The sequence below is a fragment of the Oryctolagus cuniculus genome, chromosome 6 (genome assembly GCF_051225735.1).
Source record: "Oryctolagus cuniculus isolate XC-2025 breed Fujian yellow rabbit chromosome 6, ASM5122573v1, whole genome shotgun sequence".
NCBI classification, from domain to species: Eukaryota; Metazoa; Chordata; class Mammalia; order Lagomorpha; family Leporidae; genus Oryctolagus; species Oryctolagus cuniculus.
This window is the reverse complement of record NC_142872.1, coordinates 106,935,113-106,950,750: the sequence shown is the minus strand read 5'-3', so window position 1 is coordinate 106,950,750 and position 15,638 is coordinate 106,935,113. Positions and strand designations below refer to the sequence as shown.

Sequence of the window (15,638 nt, the reverse complement as noted above, 5' to 3'; positions counted from 1 at the left end):
TCACACGTAAGACAGGTACTACTATTATCTCCATTATCTCAGTTTTACAGATGAGAAAACTGAGGCATTGTGAGGGCAGGCAGCCAGCAAGTTCCAGAGCCAGGGTGCAGGTGCAGGTGCAGGCTCTCGGGCTCCCTAGGCCCTGAGCCTAATTACTAGCTCACTTGCTTCACCTTCATTCTCTTCCACGGTCTTTTCCTACACCTGTCTGCCCACCATTTGTGCCCCTGCGCTTGACTCTTCCTGGTCAAAAGAGTGACCAGGCTTTCTCTCCCTAAATCTTTTTCTCCCACCTTCCAAATCAACCAAATTGTTTCTCCTAATGAAAACAAAACCACTTTAATGACCGGACATACCCATCTCCTGAATTCCTGCATGGAATGTTTCCAAAGGAAAAGTTCAACCACAAAATGCCACGATCAGGATAGGGTCTTGGGAGTAAGAATCCATGGGTGGTGCCTGAAGGGGGCACAGCAGGGAGGGGGTCTGGGTGAGAAACTGGGTGCCTGTAACTGTTAAAAACTTTTCCGGCTGAAGGCACAAAATGCTCTGGGAGCTTGGGGAGCAGAAGAGGCATTTCAGAGAGAACAATGGATTGGACTTGCGGGCACCTGCCTCTAGGGATCCCATCGAGAAGGGAGTTAAAACGATACCGCTATTCTGGGCCTGAATGATTTTAATGAGAGTGTCATTACCTGAAATAGGTACATCAGGAAGTTAATCTGATTCAGGGAGAACAAAAATTTCATTTCAGAATCTCTGTCATCCTCCCTGTTCAACAGTTGGAAGACATCTAAGTGAGCATTTAATGAGCCCTCTTCAAGTGGCTACCAGGGCAGGTGATGGGAAGGCTCCAACAGTAATTATCTGAGCCGAGGACACCATGCACGGTGTCCTGTTGGAGGTGGCCCGCTAGGGCGTGTGACGAACCTGATTCTCCCAGCCCTGCCTCTCCGGGCTGCCACTTGGGGTCTAATCTGGAGGCAAAGGGGATGGTTACCTAGCCTAGTCCCTAAAGAATAGCAAACAAGTTTCTTCAGTCACAGCTGAAAGTCCTCAGGCAGTGGCAAAGTCGTGAACTGGAAAGGAAAGGGGCTATGTGCTTGATTTGCAGGTATTAATTTTTTGAAACCTAACAATCTTGAGCCCCCACTCCTAATGTGTCTTCAAAGGCCTGGAGGAAGCCAGCAGAGAGCCTACAAATTGCTTGGAGACAGCTGATGTCTTTTGGCCACCAGGCTCAGGCCCTGGAGGCAGAATGCAGAAAGCAGTAGCAGCAGAAAGACTTCAGGCCAGGACCGCGCCAGAGGCAGGATCTTGGAATGGGGGGGGTCTCAGAATGATCCGATGGCTCGCGTTAGAGACCGACCCCAACACGTCCAACACACGTCCCCCTGATTTCACAGGGGCGCGCAAAGTAGTCGCCAAACACATCGGCGGAGACCAATTCAAACGACGAGCAGCAAAGCCCTCCCTCCCAAGTGTCCGACCCTGGTTCCAGCCACGCCTGCCCTCCTCCGTCCAGGGAAAAGAACCGGTTCAGGGTGACGCGTGGGCTCCCGCGTCCCGGCCAACCGCATGCAAGCGCCAGGTTTTCGGAGACTGCGGGTAGGGGAAGTCAATCCAGTCCGGGTTTTGTCTGCACGGGGAGGGAGGGGGGGACCAGAGGGCTGCGAGGAATGGCTCGCGGAGAGGGGGGCGGTGGAGGAAAACACACCGCACAAACAGCTCGCGCCCAGGGACGCCCGCGGTAGGCCCGGAGCGCGCGGGCGCAGCGGCCGGGAAGAGGCGCGCGCCGGGCCGGCCGCCGGCCGCATGGAGCGCAGCTCGGCCCGCGGCTCTCGGGCGGCGGTGGCGGAGGCGGAGGCGGCAACGCGCCGCTCGCTCACACCCACCCCCGCCCGCGGCCGCCGCGCCGCCCCGCCGTAGCCGCCGGCCGCCGGCGTCCCCGCGGGCCGGTCCAGCGAAGGCGGCGCCCGCGCCTCTGCAGCCAGTGGCAGCTGCAAGCCCAGGGAGGCGGCTCCTGCAGCCCCTAGTCCTGGGCGCCTGCGGCCACAGCGGCCGGCAGGGAAGGAAGCGGAGGTGACAAACTCTCCAGCGCGGCCCCGCGGCCCGCAGCCCCGCGCTCAGGCATGCAGGCGCGGCGTCTGGCCAAGCGCTCCAGCCTGGGCAGCCGCCGCGGGGGCGCCGCGCTGCAGCCGGCCGGGCCCGCGCTCGCGCCCGCCAAGGAAGCTGCGCTGCCGGGGCTCCCGCCCCCTGCCCCGGGCCCGGCTCTGGCCCCGGCCCCGGCCCCGGCCCCGGCCCCGGCCCTGGCCGCGGAGAGCTGGAGGCCGCCGCTGCCGCCGCCGCGCAGCGCCGGGACCGGCCCCTCTCGGGCCACCGGGGCCGCCGCCGCTGCTGCCTCTTCGCCGGTGCTGCTGCTTCTCGGGGAGGAAGACGAGGACGAGGAGGGCGCAAGCCGGCGGCGGCGAGGGCTCGGGCCGGTGGAGGAGAAGCCCCGAGGGGGCGCGGAGGAGGAGGATGACGACGAGGAAGACGAGGACGAGGAGGTGGTCGTCGAGGTGGTGGACGACGAAGACGAGGACGGCGAGGAGCGTTTCGTGCCCCTCGGACCCTGCCGCGCGGTCCCCAAGGGCCCGGCCCGGGGCGCGCTCAAGGTGCGTGCGGGCTGCGGTAGCGCGCGTGGGACCCGCTTGGCCCCGGGAGTGGGACGGGCCGGGGTTCCCGGGCGAGCGCCAGGCGGAGGCCGGGGCCGGGAGGGGTGTGTCCGGCGCCGCCGGCAGCCGCGCGGGGCCGGGCGAAGGAACTGTTGATTTGCCTGCGCCTCGGGCCGCCTGCACCTCCCCGAGGCGGCCGCTCCGGGGTTCCTCCAAGGGCCGCAGCGGTGCGGGAACAGAACGCTTCTCCCTTCTCCTCGGGTGAGGAACTTGGAGATGGGACGAGGTTGATGCGGGTTTGCGTCTGGTGGGGACGGGTAAGGCTGAGCAGAGTGGGCTGTGAATCTTCTCCCCACGGAAGCGGGAGTGTGCCCTGATTATTCTAAGGGCTATTTTTTTTTTTTAATTGAAACAACAAGCCGCTTCACTTCTCAGTCTCCCAGCCTCTTTTTCCACCCAGGAAGTAGTGTGGATGAGTTTCCATTCCCGGGGCTGGTGAGGGAAACCGGTAAGCCCAGTAAGGCAAAAGCCAAGCCCTTGGTTTCCTCGTGCATTCATTCTGCTAGCAGCTTTTGGCATTGCCCCTCGCCCTCCCGTGCTTAAACTCGACGTTGTTTACCTTTTTGGTTTTATTTATTTATTTATTTTTTACCCAAGTCAAAATTGCAAATGAGAAAAAAAAAAAAGAGGAAATCGGAAAATGGGGGGGGGGTTTGGCATTGAAAAGGGACGTGAGTTTCGCAGAGAATGCTTGCGAAGTCCCCTGCGCACTGGGGCTCGGAGAGATCTTTCTGTTTGTGTATCTTTAGGAGATAAGGGGTTTATTATTACACAACTGACTGGCTGGGTTTTCAGGCATGCGATTGGACAATGCACACCACGTTGAGGCTCTGCACGGTCTATGTTGCTAAGAAGTTTTGAGGGCAGCAAGTGGGAAGCGAGGGAGAGAGTGATTTTTCTCAAGAGTGGTTCTTAAAATCAACCGAATAACTGCTGGGTTTTTGAGAAGGTATTGGTATTTCAGCAGGAAAAGATGCATAAACAAGCCAGTTTCGTAGAGATTAGACATTTTTAAGAGTCTTTGGGGGCTCCCAAAGTGGGGGAGGGGAGAGTGGAAGGGAGTCAGCTGCTCCAAGCTTGAAATTGCATTTCCAAAAAAAATGTTAAACAGCAGCTATTAGAATAGTTTGAGTGTAGAAGAGGGCACGCTTTTCTTTCCTAGACCACCCTGGAAGTACCAGCTCTGGGAGTGAGAAGTTTTCTGCAAGTAGTCATTTGGGATGATAGCTTTTGACAGCTGCTTGTTGGAATCTGGACTGTGACCACACTCATTACCATGGTCTGCTGAAAAGCCTGCATTGTATGGCTACAGGATGTAGCTGGGCTGAAATTAAGTCACATGGTGTCAGTGACACTGAACGGCAAGTGTGGTGATTCCCTGGCAGTTTTGCCCAGCAGTACTGGAAATGTGTCTTGTGATTTGAATAGAGATTGAACAATTTGTGATGGGGACATTAATAATAATTTATACTCTGTGATCAAGGCCAACTCCATGTTGGAAAAAAAAATCTATAAAAACACAGTAACTAGGGTGTGATAATTCACATCCTCAAAAAAGATCATTCTGAGCCGGCGCCGTGGCTCAATAGGCTAATCCTCCACCTTGCGGCGCCGGCACACCGGGTTCTAGTCCCGGTTGGGGCGCCGGATTCTGTCCCGGTTGCCCCTCTTCCAGGCCAGCTCTCTGCTATGGCCAGGGAGTGCAGTGGAGGATGGCCCAGGTGCTTGGGCCCTGCACCCCATGGGAGACCAGGAAAAGCACCTGGCTCCTGGCTCCTGCCAGGATCAGCGCGGTGCGCCGGCTGCAGCGGCGGCCATTGGAGGGTGAACCAACGGCAAAGGAAGACCTTTCTCTCTCTGTCTCTCTCTCACTGTCCACTCTGCCTGTCAAAAAAAAAAAAAAAAAAAAAAAAAAAAAAAAAAGATCATTCACCAAATTTCTTTCAAAATGGACTTCATTTAAAACAGTTTTATTAGTTTATTTGAGAAGCAGAGAGAGGGAGACGCAGACACAGAAAGAGAGAGAGAGAGAGAGACTAACAAATAGAGATCACCCACCTGCAGGTTCATTTCCCTAATGTCCACAACAAGGAGGGCTGGCAAAGCTCAGATCCGGGAACTCAATCCAGGTCTCCCAGATGGATGGCAGGGACTCAAATACTTGAGCCATCACCTGCTGCCTGTCAGGGTACATGTTAGCAAGAAGCTGGAATCGGGAGCAGAGCTGGGACGTGAACTAGGCACTCCCAGGTGTGATGTAGGTGTCCAGTGAGCATAGGAACTGCCATGCCAAACACCTGCCTCGAGCTTCATTTCATGGCTTGTTGATTTGTTCACAACTTTTCCAAAACTTCTGATCTTATCTTTGTGTCTGCTTTAAAGACATCTTGGCACTATCTGAAGAGATTTTTTAATGAAATATATAGGAAGGTGATTTTCCTGAAATGCCTATAAGAATGTCAGTGTCTTATGTATGAGGGGACCTAGAAGTCTTCAGACAGTTCATGGAAAGTATACATTATGAAAAAACTACACGGTTTCAAATACTTCATACCAAAATAAACTTATTTAATTTCATTTTTCTATGAACTTTAAAAAGTGCCCTTGAAGCCGGCGCCGCGGCTCACTAGGCTAATCCTCCGCCTAGCGGCGCCGGCACACCGGGTTCTAGTCCCGGTAGGGGCACCGGATTTTGTCCCGGTTGCCCCTCTTCCAGGCCAGCCCTCTGCTGTGGCCAGGGAGTGCAGTGGAGGATGGCCCAGGTGCTTGGGCCCTGCACCCCATGGGAGACCAGGAAAAGCACCTGGCTCCTGGCTCCTGCCATCGGATCAGCGCGGTGCGCCGGCCGCAGCGCGCCGGCCGTGGCAGCCATTGGAGGGTGAACCAACGGCAAAGGAAGACCTTTCTCTCTGTCTCTCTCTCTCACTGTCCACTCTGCCTGTCAAAAAAAAAAAAAAAGTGCCCTTGATTATTTGTGTATGCATGTATTCAACAGATATTTATCAAGCACCTTTGAGTGCTTTTCTGGAACACAGCAGAGAACACCTTCCCAATGCTCCCATCTGGTGATGGACATTGTAGCAACAGTCAAATAAATAAAGAAATGAAGAGGCAAGTGAGCATGACACCAGATTGTTGCCAAGAGGGAAATAATGGCTCGGAGATGAGGAGGAAGAAGAGCAAGCTACTACAGGGAAGAGCTCTCTAAGGAAGGGACCTGTGATCTCAGATGTGACCCAGTTAGCATGGGAAGATCTTTGCAGGCAAACAGAATAGCAGGTCTCGAGGTGAGGAGGAGAAGGTGGGTGAGGCTGGAACTCAGTAGTACAAGATACATCAAGGGAGTGGGATGGGGCCAGCAGCATGGCAAAGGTGGTGGGTCTTTGAAAAGTGGAGTGTGAAGTTGAGGACAAGGTGGATGGTGTTTTTCATAAGATCCTGCTGTATGGATTATTCTCAACAGCAGGAGAAGCAGCAGGGAGACCAGTTAGGTGGCTGTCACCCCTAGAGTCCAAGTGAGGGGTGACGGCAGCTTGCAGTCAGTGGTTGGCCGCCGTGGAGTGAGAAGGGAGTGGACACGTTCAGGACCCATGTGCAGATTAACCTGTGAGAACCTGCTGGCTGGGGTGGTGAGGGATGAAGGAAAGGGGAGGACCCGGGATGAGGCTCTGATAAAAAGTGAGTTAGTTGTGCTGTTTGCTGAGACGGGGAAAACTGAGTTTTGGACGAGTAAAGTCAGAGATGATGATTAAACATCCTGGTGGACGTTACAGGTGGGCCAATGGCTGCTGGCCTTGGAGTTGAGGGGGGAGGTGGAGGCTAGGGCTTCAGCCTGATGATGTCATTCAGAGCCTGGGGACTACAAAGGGAACACAGTGGGCCAAGAGAGGCCAGCCTTGGGCCAGACTCCAGGGCACAGTGCCATCTCAGTTTGGGTTTGGGAAGACAAGCCAGCCAGGAAGGTTGAAAAGCCAGTGGCCGCCAAGTAAGAAGTCAGGAAACTAGAAAACACCAAGTCCAGCAAGCCAAGAGAAGTAATTCCAGAAAGTGGAGTGCAGTGAACTGTGTTGAGTGCTGCTGGGCTATTGAACAAGAGGTGAGATAGACATTTGTTCATTTGGATGAGAAAATAGGGAACATAGTTATCCCTGGTGAAAGAAGTTCCAATGATGAGCAGAGTAGGATGCATAGTGAATAGGGACTGAAGACACATTAGGAAAAGTCTTTTGACATGTTTTGTTGGAAAGGAGAGGAAAGTGGGAGTAGCTGGAAGGCATTTGGGCCAAGTTCTTTTTTTTTTAATTTTTAAAAAATATTTATTCCAAAGGCAGAGATAGAGAGAGAGAGAGCGCTTCCATTCGCTGGCTCACTCCCCAGATGGTCACAGTGGCTGATGCTGGGCCACGCCAAAGCCAGGAACCAGGAGCTTCATCTGGGTCTTCCATGTGGGTGCAGGGGCCCAAGCACTTGAACCATGTTCTGCTTTCCCAGGTGGATTAGCAGGAGTTGTATTATGCCACAACACCTGCCCCTTTTTAAAATATAGGGGAGACTCTAGGGTAGTAACTAGATCATGATAGAAAAGGAGTGTAATAGTTTTCTATTGCTTTGTGGCAGGTTGTTCAGTATTTTACAACAGTTTTCATGGGCCAGCATTGTGGCACAGCAGGTTAAGCTGCCACTTGTGACTCCTAATTCCATATGAGTACCCATTTGAGTTTCAGTGGCTCTACTACTACTATTTTTTTTTAAAGATTTATTTATTTAAAAGGCAGACAGAGTTAAAGAGAAGAAGAAAGAGGTCTTCCATCTGCTGATTCACTCCCCAAATAGCCACAACAGCTGGAGGTGGGCCAATCTGAAGCCAGGAGCTTCTTCTGGGTCTCCCACGTGGGTGAGGAACCCAAGCATTTGGACCATCTTCTATTGGTTTCCCAGGTGCATTAGCAGGGAGCTGGATTGGAAGTGGAGAAGCTGGGAGTCAAATCGCTGCCATTGCAGGATGCTGGTGCTGTGGATGGTGGTTTAACCCCTGTGCTCCATCCCCAGCTGCTGCTCCCCTTCTGATCCAGCTCCCTGTTAATTTGCCTGGGAAACCAGCAGAAGATGGCTCAGGTCCTTGGGCCCCTAGCACTCATGTGGGAGACTCAGAATCAATTCTAGGCTTCTAGTTTCAGCCTGTCCCAACCCCAGGCTTTGCAACTATCTGGGGAGTGATCCAGCAGATTGAAGATCTTTCTCTTTCACTATCTCTTTCTGTAACTCTGACTTCCAAATAAAGAAATTTTTTTTTTTTTTTTTTTTTTAACAGGCAGAGTGGACAGTGAGAGAGAGAGAGAGAGAAAGAGGTCTTCCTTTGCCTTTGGTTCACCCTCCAATGGCCACCGCAGCCGGCGTGCTGCACTGATCCAATGGCAGGAGCCAGGTACTTATCCTGGTCTCCCACGGGGTGCAGGGCCCAAGCACTTGAGCCATCCTCCACTGCACTCCCTGGCCACAGCAGAGAGCTGGCCTGGAAGAGTGGCAACCGGGACAGAATCCGGCCCCCCGACCGGGACTAGAACCCGGTGTGCCGGCGCCGCAAGGCGGAGGATTAGCCTAGTGAGCCGCGGCGCCGGCCTCCAAATAAAGAAATAATTTTTTAAAATAACCTTTTAAAACAAGTTTTCAGGGGCAGGTGTTGTACAGTGGATTAAGCCATCATTTGAAACACTTGCATACCTTGGGACCAGTGCTGTGGCGTAGTGGGCTAAGCCTCTGCCTGCAGTACCGGCATCCCATTTGGGTGCCAGTTGGAGTCCCAGCTGCTCCACTTATGATCCAGCTGCTCTCTGCTGTGGCCTTGGAAGGCAGTGGAAGATGGCTCAAGTCCTTGGGCCCCTGCCCCCAAGTGGGAGACCTGGAAGAAGCTCCTGGCTCCTGGCTTCTGATAGGCCCAGCTCCTGGCATCATGGCCATTTGGGGAATGAACCAGTGGATAGAAGACCTTTATCTCTACCTCTTAAATAAATAAATAAAATATTAAAAAAAAAAAAAAAGAAACACCTGTATCCCATATCAGGGTGGCAGTTTGAGTCCCAGGTCCTCTGTGTCCCATCCAATTTCCTACTAATGCATTCTGGGAGGCAGCAGATAATGGCTTAAGTACTTGTGTCCGTGCCACCTGAGTGGAGACGCAGGTTGAATTCTGGGCTCCTGCCTTTGGCCTGGCCCAGCCCTGGCTGTTATGGGCATTTGGGGAGTAGACCAGCTGATGAAGGTCTGTCTGTCTGTCTGTCTGTCTCTCTCTCTCTCTCTCTCTCACCCTGCATTTCAAGTAAAGTAAATAAACACTAAACACAAAAACAAAAACAGTTCTCAGAGTTTCTATGGGTTAGGAGCCTGGGCTGAGCTTCACTGGTTCTGCTGAGTCTCACAAGGCTGCCTGCAGTGGAGGCGCTAAGTGACTTGATTCTCACGCAAAGGCTTGACAGGGAAGGATTCACTTCCAGGCTTATTCAGATTGTTGGCAGAATTCATTCCCTTCTTTCCGTGGGACTGAGGGTCCTGGCTTCTTGCTGGCTGCTGCCTGGAGGCTGCCTCTGTGGTTCCACTCCTGGGGTCCCTCTCTGTCATCCCATGTCCATGTCCTTTGTTGGATGGGCTTCCTCCACGTGAGGAACACGTGTAACACAGGAGTCATACGCCATCATCTTTGCCATATTCCGCTGGTTAGAAGTCAGTCACAGGTTCCATCTGCCCTTAAGAGGTGAGAATTCTGCAAGGATGTGAAGGAGATGAGGATTTTTGGGAATCACCTTAGGGAGGAACCAACAGGCAAAGTGGAGGGATATGTGCAGCAAGAAAGTTGTTGGGGGTGGGGGGACTGGTGCTGTGGTGTAGCAAGTAAAACCTGTTCATCAGGTCAGGGGGAAAGAAACTCAGAGAAGAAGGTGTGAGAAAGCGTCTTGGAAGAGGAGGAGAGCAAATGAACGAGTGTTGGGGAGGTGAAGTAGAAATGGCAGACAACATGAGGGATGCATTGGAGCCCTGCGGTTCTGCATTTATAGAGCAAGCAGTCTGTTTGGATGTGTGCTTTTTCCAAACTTCATTCCATGTCGCTCCCCGTCTTCGTGGAGGAACGACACAGGACCCTGCGCTGTTCTTTTGTCTGCTCGGCCCTCCCCAGGTTTGCTGCTGGTTCTTCCCGGGTTGGCTACCGACCCTTCCACCTCCGTGGAAGGGTGGTTCCCCCTGCCACTTTCCCCACTTCCGCGGGGGAGCGGCACACCGCCAGCCAGCTCTCTCGGGGGCTGCACAGGTGTTCCTTCAGATAGATGTTCCTGGTGCATGTTGTCTCTCTCCTCCTTTATAGTCCTCTTCCGCCAATCCCAACTCGGCTGCCCACACGCCGAGTACGCTGCTCTCCTCCAATCAGGAGCAGGATCAGCTCCTGGAGGTCATCACTTAAGTTGGCAAGAGGCAGCTGTGTAGAAGCTATTTCCTCCTCTCCCAGCGCCATATTGTGGGAAAGCAGATGCATAGAATAAGTCTTAATTCCAGTAACAGTCTAGTCCGAGTTGCTCCCAGTTGCTCCCCACAATTCCATTGTCTCATACACAGAGTAACAATGATAAAAATATTCTCAGCTAGGGGCCGGCGCCATGGCGCACTGGGTTAATCCTCTGCCTGCCGTGCCGGCATCCCACATGGGCACCAGTTCTGCTCCCGGTTGCTCCTCTTCCTATCCAGCTCTCTGCTATGGCTGGGGATAGCAGTAAGAGATGGTCCAAGTCCTTGGGCTCCTGCACCCGCGTGGGAGACTAGGAGGAAGCTCCTGGCTTAGGATCGGCACAGCTCTGGCCATTGTGGCCATTTGGGGAATGAACCAATGGAAGGAAGACCTTTCTCTCTGTCTCTCTCACTGTAACTCTACCTGTCAAATAAATAAATAAAATCTTTAAAAAAATATTCCCAGCTAACATCTCTGGAAGGCTTCCCATGACCAGCAGAAGTCTGGTAAACAGATGAGTGCTGCTGCTTAAACTCATTGCGTGAGCACGAGTCAGCCATCATTGTTAGGTGCCTCATTCTGCAGAAAGAGAACAGCTGTTAGGTGGCAGAGCCTGGATTTGAACCTGGAGCAGTCTAACTCCAGGGCTAGTTCCTCTGCGTATGACACTACATTGTCTCTTACAGGGGAAGTGGAGAGCTGGATTCAGTGTGGGTGTGATGAGGGAGGAGGCTGTGGGGGAGCCGTGGAAAGCAGAGACACTTACAGAGGGACTTGGCCAAGTTGTGACTGTGATGATGGACTGTGAGATCTAAGAAAAAGTGAAGACAAGAGGGGAATGAAGGCCAGCAAAAGAGTTGTAGATCAGAGAGAATATGGGACAAACCAAGACCATCAACAAAACACACGAGTGACATTCAGGACCATTTGAGTTCCAAAATATTGAAACAAGTGAGTATTTTCTGAATACTTACGAGACAGGACTCATACTAAATCATTTTTTTAAAAATCAGAATCAATGACTACCAAGTCGTAATCTATGTTTTTTTAAAATCAGAACTGTGACTACCACAAGGCCCTCATATTTCAACAGCAGACACCGATTTAGAGGTGCGTGGACATACGGCCACAGGTGGGGAGCACGATTTCGCAGCCATCACCTGTGCTTTGACTCACTGAACTGAATCGCCTTGTCGTACTTTTTTGGGATTTATATGCCCACGTACTTCTTTCAGGATTTGAGATGGCTGAGGAAGTAGATGCATAGGTGGTACTACATACCTGAGGTGTGTTGTTTGATTACTATGGGAGACACCAATTTAAGCCTTGATGAGATGACAAGAGAAACTTTAAAACATTTTTTATTTGAAAGGGGGCGAGAAAGAGCAAGAGAGAGAGAAATAGATTGATTTTCCACCTATAGGTATGCCTGTATTAGTTGGGGCTGAGATAGGCTGAACCCAGGAGTGAGTGTGTGTGTGTGTGTGTGTGTGTATGTATGTATAGCGAGGACCCAATCACCCACGCCATCACTGCTGCCTTCTAGGTTGGGCATTAGCAGGACTGGCCCTCCTATATGGGATGTCTTCCCTGAGAGAAACTTTGTGTTACATAGTTTTTAATTCCTGATCAAAAGGAGTTTATGCATTTATATGGGGTGGTTAGAATCCCACACAGGCGGGGCCTCTTGAATCCTCATGTAAGAAACACTAAGTAGCACAGTAAACCTTATCTTTAACTAGCCTGTACTTAAGAAAGTCCTTGGGCCCTGCACCCACATGGGAGACCAGGAAGAAGCACCTGGCTCCTGGCTTTGGATCCACGCAGCTCCGGCTGTAGCAGCCATTTGGGGGGTGAACCAACGGAAGGAAGACCTTTCTCTCTGTCTCTCTCTCTCACTGTCTAACTCCGCCTGTCAAAAAAATTTTAAAAAGATAAAAAAGAAATGTAAGAACACTCTCAGAGGAAGGACTCTGATAAGTTAGTATTGAGTGAAGGCAAAGCAGTAGCGGGCTAAGGTAGCAAGACCCAGGACCGTGCTCTGCAATTCTGTGTAACAGTTTGGGTATCAGAACCAAAGAATCTAGAGAGAGCGCTCATTTGCTAGCATAATAAATTTAGGAAAAACCCACACGTGAAAGACTGCCAGGAATTCTATTAAGATTTCACCTGTTGGGGCCAGTGCTGTGGTGTAGTAGTCTAAGCGTTTACCTGTGGTGCCGGCATCCCGTATGGGTGCTGGTTCATGTCCTGGCTGCTGCTCTTTGGATCCAGCTCTCTGCATATAACTTGGGAAAGCAACAGAAGATGGCCCAAGTGCTTGGCCCTGCACCTGCGTGGGAGACCCAGAAGCTCCTGGCTTCAGATCTGCCTGGTTCCGGCTGTTGCGGCCATTTGGGGAATGAACCAGCTGATGAAAAAACCTGTCCATCTCTCCTTTTCTCTGTAACTCTACCTCTCAAATATATAAATTTAAAAAAATCTTTAAAAAAAAAGTTTTACCTACTGAAAATCTGGGGAAGAAAGTCTTTTAAATGAGATAATAAATGTCAGAGTCATGACTTTCTGTGCTCAATAAATATTAATTACCTGGGATCTGTTTCCTGTGTGCCAACCCTTCAAGAAGAGTTCACACATCTATTAGGCTATCTATTGAATATCAGATGACTTGGAGAAACCTTTGGCAGGGACTGTGTGGCAAACACTGAATTCCAATTTGCTAACAAGTATGCGTCTTGCAAATGGTCTGTGTTGGCTCCAGTGAAAGGCATATGCTTAAGGTTCCAGACAAAGTTGTCATTCACTGAGTTGTAGACTGTGGGGGCTGGGCGGGAAACAGAGATTGCCTAGTAATCCAGTACCCTCACTTGACTACTGAGGGCGCTGAGACTCTGCAAGGTGAAATGCCTTTGTCCAGCTAGAGCTGCTGGCCAGTTAGAGGAGGCCAGGGTCAGTGCCCTGTCAGCCAACCCCCAGTGAGTGCCCTCTTTTCTGGGTTGTCTTCCTGTGCCCAGAAATGATCTGCAGTTCACTCCCTTAAAGTTGTGGATGGAAGAATCACAATTTTCTGAAGCGATTTACCACTCACTGCTTATTGGCTGCTGATTTCAGAATGCCGGTCCTTCCCAAAGTACCCCAGAGGGAGGCAGCCTGCTGTGCCTGGGGACCCTCTGTGAATGCTGCTTGGATCTGTCCTCCTTGCCTGTGAGGTTTCTGGGGGACCTGTCTCCTGAGAGGATGCTAACGACTGGAGGGCAAAGATGTCCATGTCATTGGGAACCACGTATCACACTCCAGGCGTGGGTCTTGGGTCTTGTAGTAAGCGTGCCCAGAATATGTGACTGCCAGTCAGCCCTCTTCTTCAAGAATGTTTTGCTGCTAAATGCCGTGGAGTGCCCCCTAACACAAGCATTACCAACAGGAAGAGAAAAAGCAAGCAATCCAGCTCTCACCGGAGTCTGCCTACCCCCTGCCTCTTAGAGAGATGGAGCCAGAGAGAACCACAGCCCTGTGTGTGTTTCACTTCTTAAAATGCTGAGTCCCAGTGAGATTTGTGTGACTTCCTATCACAAGAAGGGCTTAGGGGGGGAAGCATTGGCAGCCTTTTCCTCCCAACTTCAGTGTGCAGCATCACAACTTCTGTTCGGTGGGAGACAGCCAGTGGTTTGATGTAATATTTGCCAAAGTCAAGGCAATGTGCCCTTTGCATGGCCCTACGCAAGTGGTTTTCCTTCGACTCTCTGAAGTACTTGAGAATACACTCAGAGTGAACTTTCCAGTGTAGCCACATCTGTACTGCTGAGATCAGGATGATCTTTGACTGACTGTCCTTATCTGCTCATTCCTGAGTTCTGGGATGTTTGTTGAAGGCTGCTGTTTTCCAGTTCTCCTGATATTCACCTGGGAAACAACAGTGAAGAATTTCTGCGTCCGCGTCCAAGGAGCCCACAGTCCAATGCCTTCCTGCTAGGTTGTCTGTGAAGACATTCCAAGTCCCTTTCCCTCTTTGTTCTTAATACGATCAGATTGGGTCTGCCCAAAGACCGTAGTTGGCCACCACAGTTTGTAATGCAATCTTGATATTTACCTTGAAATCAGTGTGACCAATCTAGGAAGAAAATTCTGTGATTTGGCCCGGAGAGAACTCTTGGGTATCTACTCAGAGGATGAGTTTAGCTCACCGAATTTGGCCGATAATTTGAGTTGCTTTTACTTACTGGTTGGAGTGCAACAGGATGTAACACGGAAATGGGTGGTGGTGGGTTTGAGTGATTAAATTATTAACACTTCAGTGACAACAGTGTTTTGGAAAATGCAGTGTTACAACTTACATCCCAAGAACACAGGCATGCCTCTAGAGAGGCTGTAATTTCCTGGTAAGACTTTTGGAGAAAAATACAAGAGGGGTCCATTCTTGTTATAGAACATATGCAGCATTGATGTGCAAGGAGGTACAAGGCTGCTCCCCAGCCTGGCTCTCTGAGGGCTGACGTGGAATGTGTCCTCACCATGCTGTACCCGACAGGTAACAGGGACATACCAGCTTTCCTTATGTTCTTGTCACGATGGAAGGTTAAACGAAAGTGAGAGTGTCCTGATGCAGGCTAATTAGGGATGGCTGGTCAAAAGAAGTGACTGTCAAAAATGCGGCAACGTTTTAGATTAAACCCAGCTTCTAAAAAGGCCACGTACCCTGGAATATCATCAGATACATCCGGCAGATGGGATAATTTTAGTCTATTTTTGTGACCTTCATCATGGACTCATTGGTAAGATGTAAGAGAAAATGCCTGAGTCAAAGCAGATGACCCCGCAGTTGCACCTGCTGTCACCTCTGTTGCTCACGAATTGGTGGCGTGCAGCCTTTGGGTTCAAATTCTGACTAATCCACATGCAAGCCTTGTGGCCTTACCCAGTTACTAATAACTCTCTGCTCTACTGTTTGTAATACTAGGATAATCTTTTTTTTTTAAAGACGTATTTATTTGAAAGTCAGAGGTACAGAGAAGGATGGGGGGAGGGGTTGAGAGAGAGGGGGGGGGGGATCTTACATCCACTGGTGCACTCCCCAAATGGCCACTGGGTCAGGTTGAAGCCAGGAGCTTCTTCCAGGTCTCCCATGCGGGTACAGGGACCCAAAGACTTGGGCTATCTTCTGCTGCTTTCCCAGGCCATAGCAGGGAACTGGATCAGAAGTGGAGCAGCCAGGACTCGAACATATGGGGTGCCAGTGCTGTAGGCAGTGGCCTAACCCACTGTACCACAGTGCCGGTCTCTGCTGGGATAATCTTATTCCACCATTGGCTATGACTATTGACTACGGCCCAGAGACCTTCCAGAATTCAAAACGGATGACCATTTATTTCCTCTCTGGTTGCACAAAGGAATCGTTTGGTAAATTGTGTTCAAGGATTCAAAATCCTGCAGTT

General features: G+C 51.2%; 1 protein-coding gene across 2 annotated transcripts in view; it reads left to right on the top strand.

The window, feature by feature from the left end:
- The first annotated feature begins 1,679 nt into the window (after positions 1 to 1,679).
- ZNF704 (zinc finger protein 704) overlaps positions 1,680 to 15,638 on the top strand; it is a 247,423-nt gene continuing 233,464 nt past the window's right edge. The window contains exon 1 of one of the 2 annotated variants that reach the window (XM_002710562.6): positions 1,680 to 2,657. In XM_002710562.6, the coding sequence (XP_002710608.5) occupies positions 2,133 to 2,657 (525 nt within the window). In that variant the 5' untranslated portion in view covers positions 1,680 to 2,132. Of the gene's footprint in view, positions 2,658 to 2,759; positions 2,919 to 15,638 lie in introns of those variants that run through there. The other variant, XM_051844571.3, reaches the window with a different exon arrangement.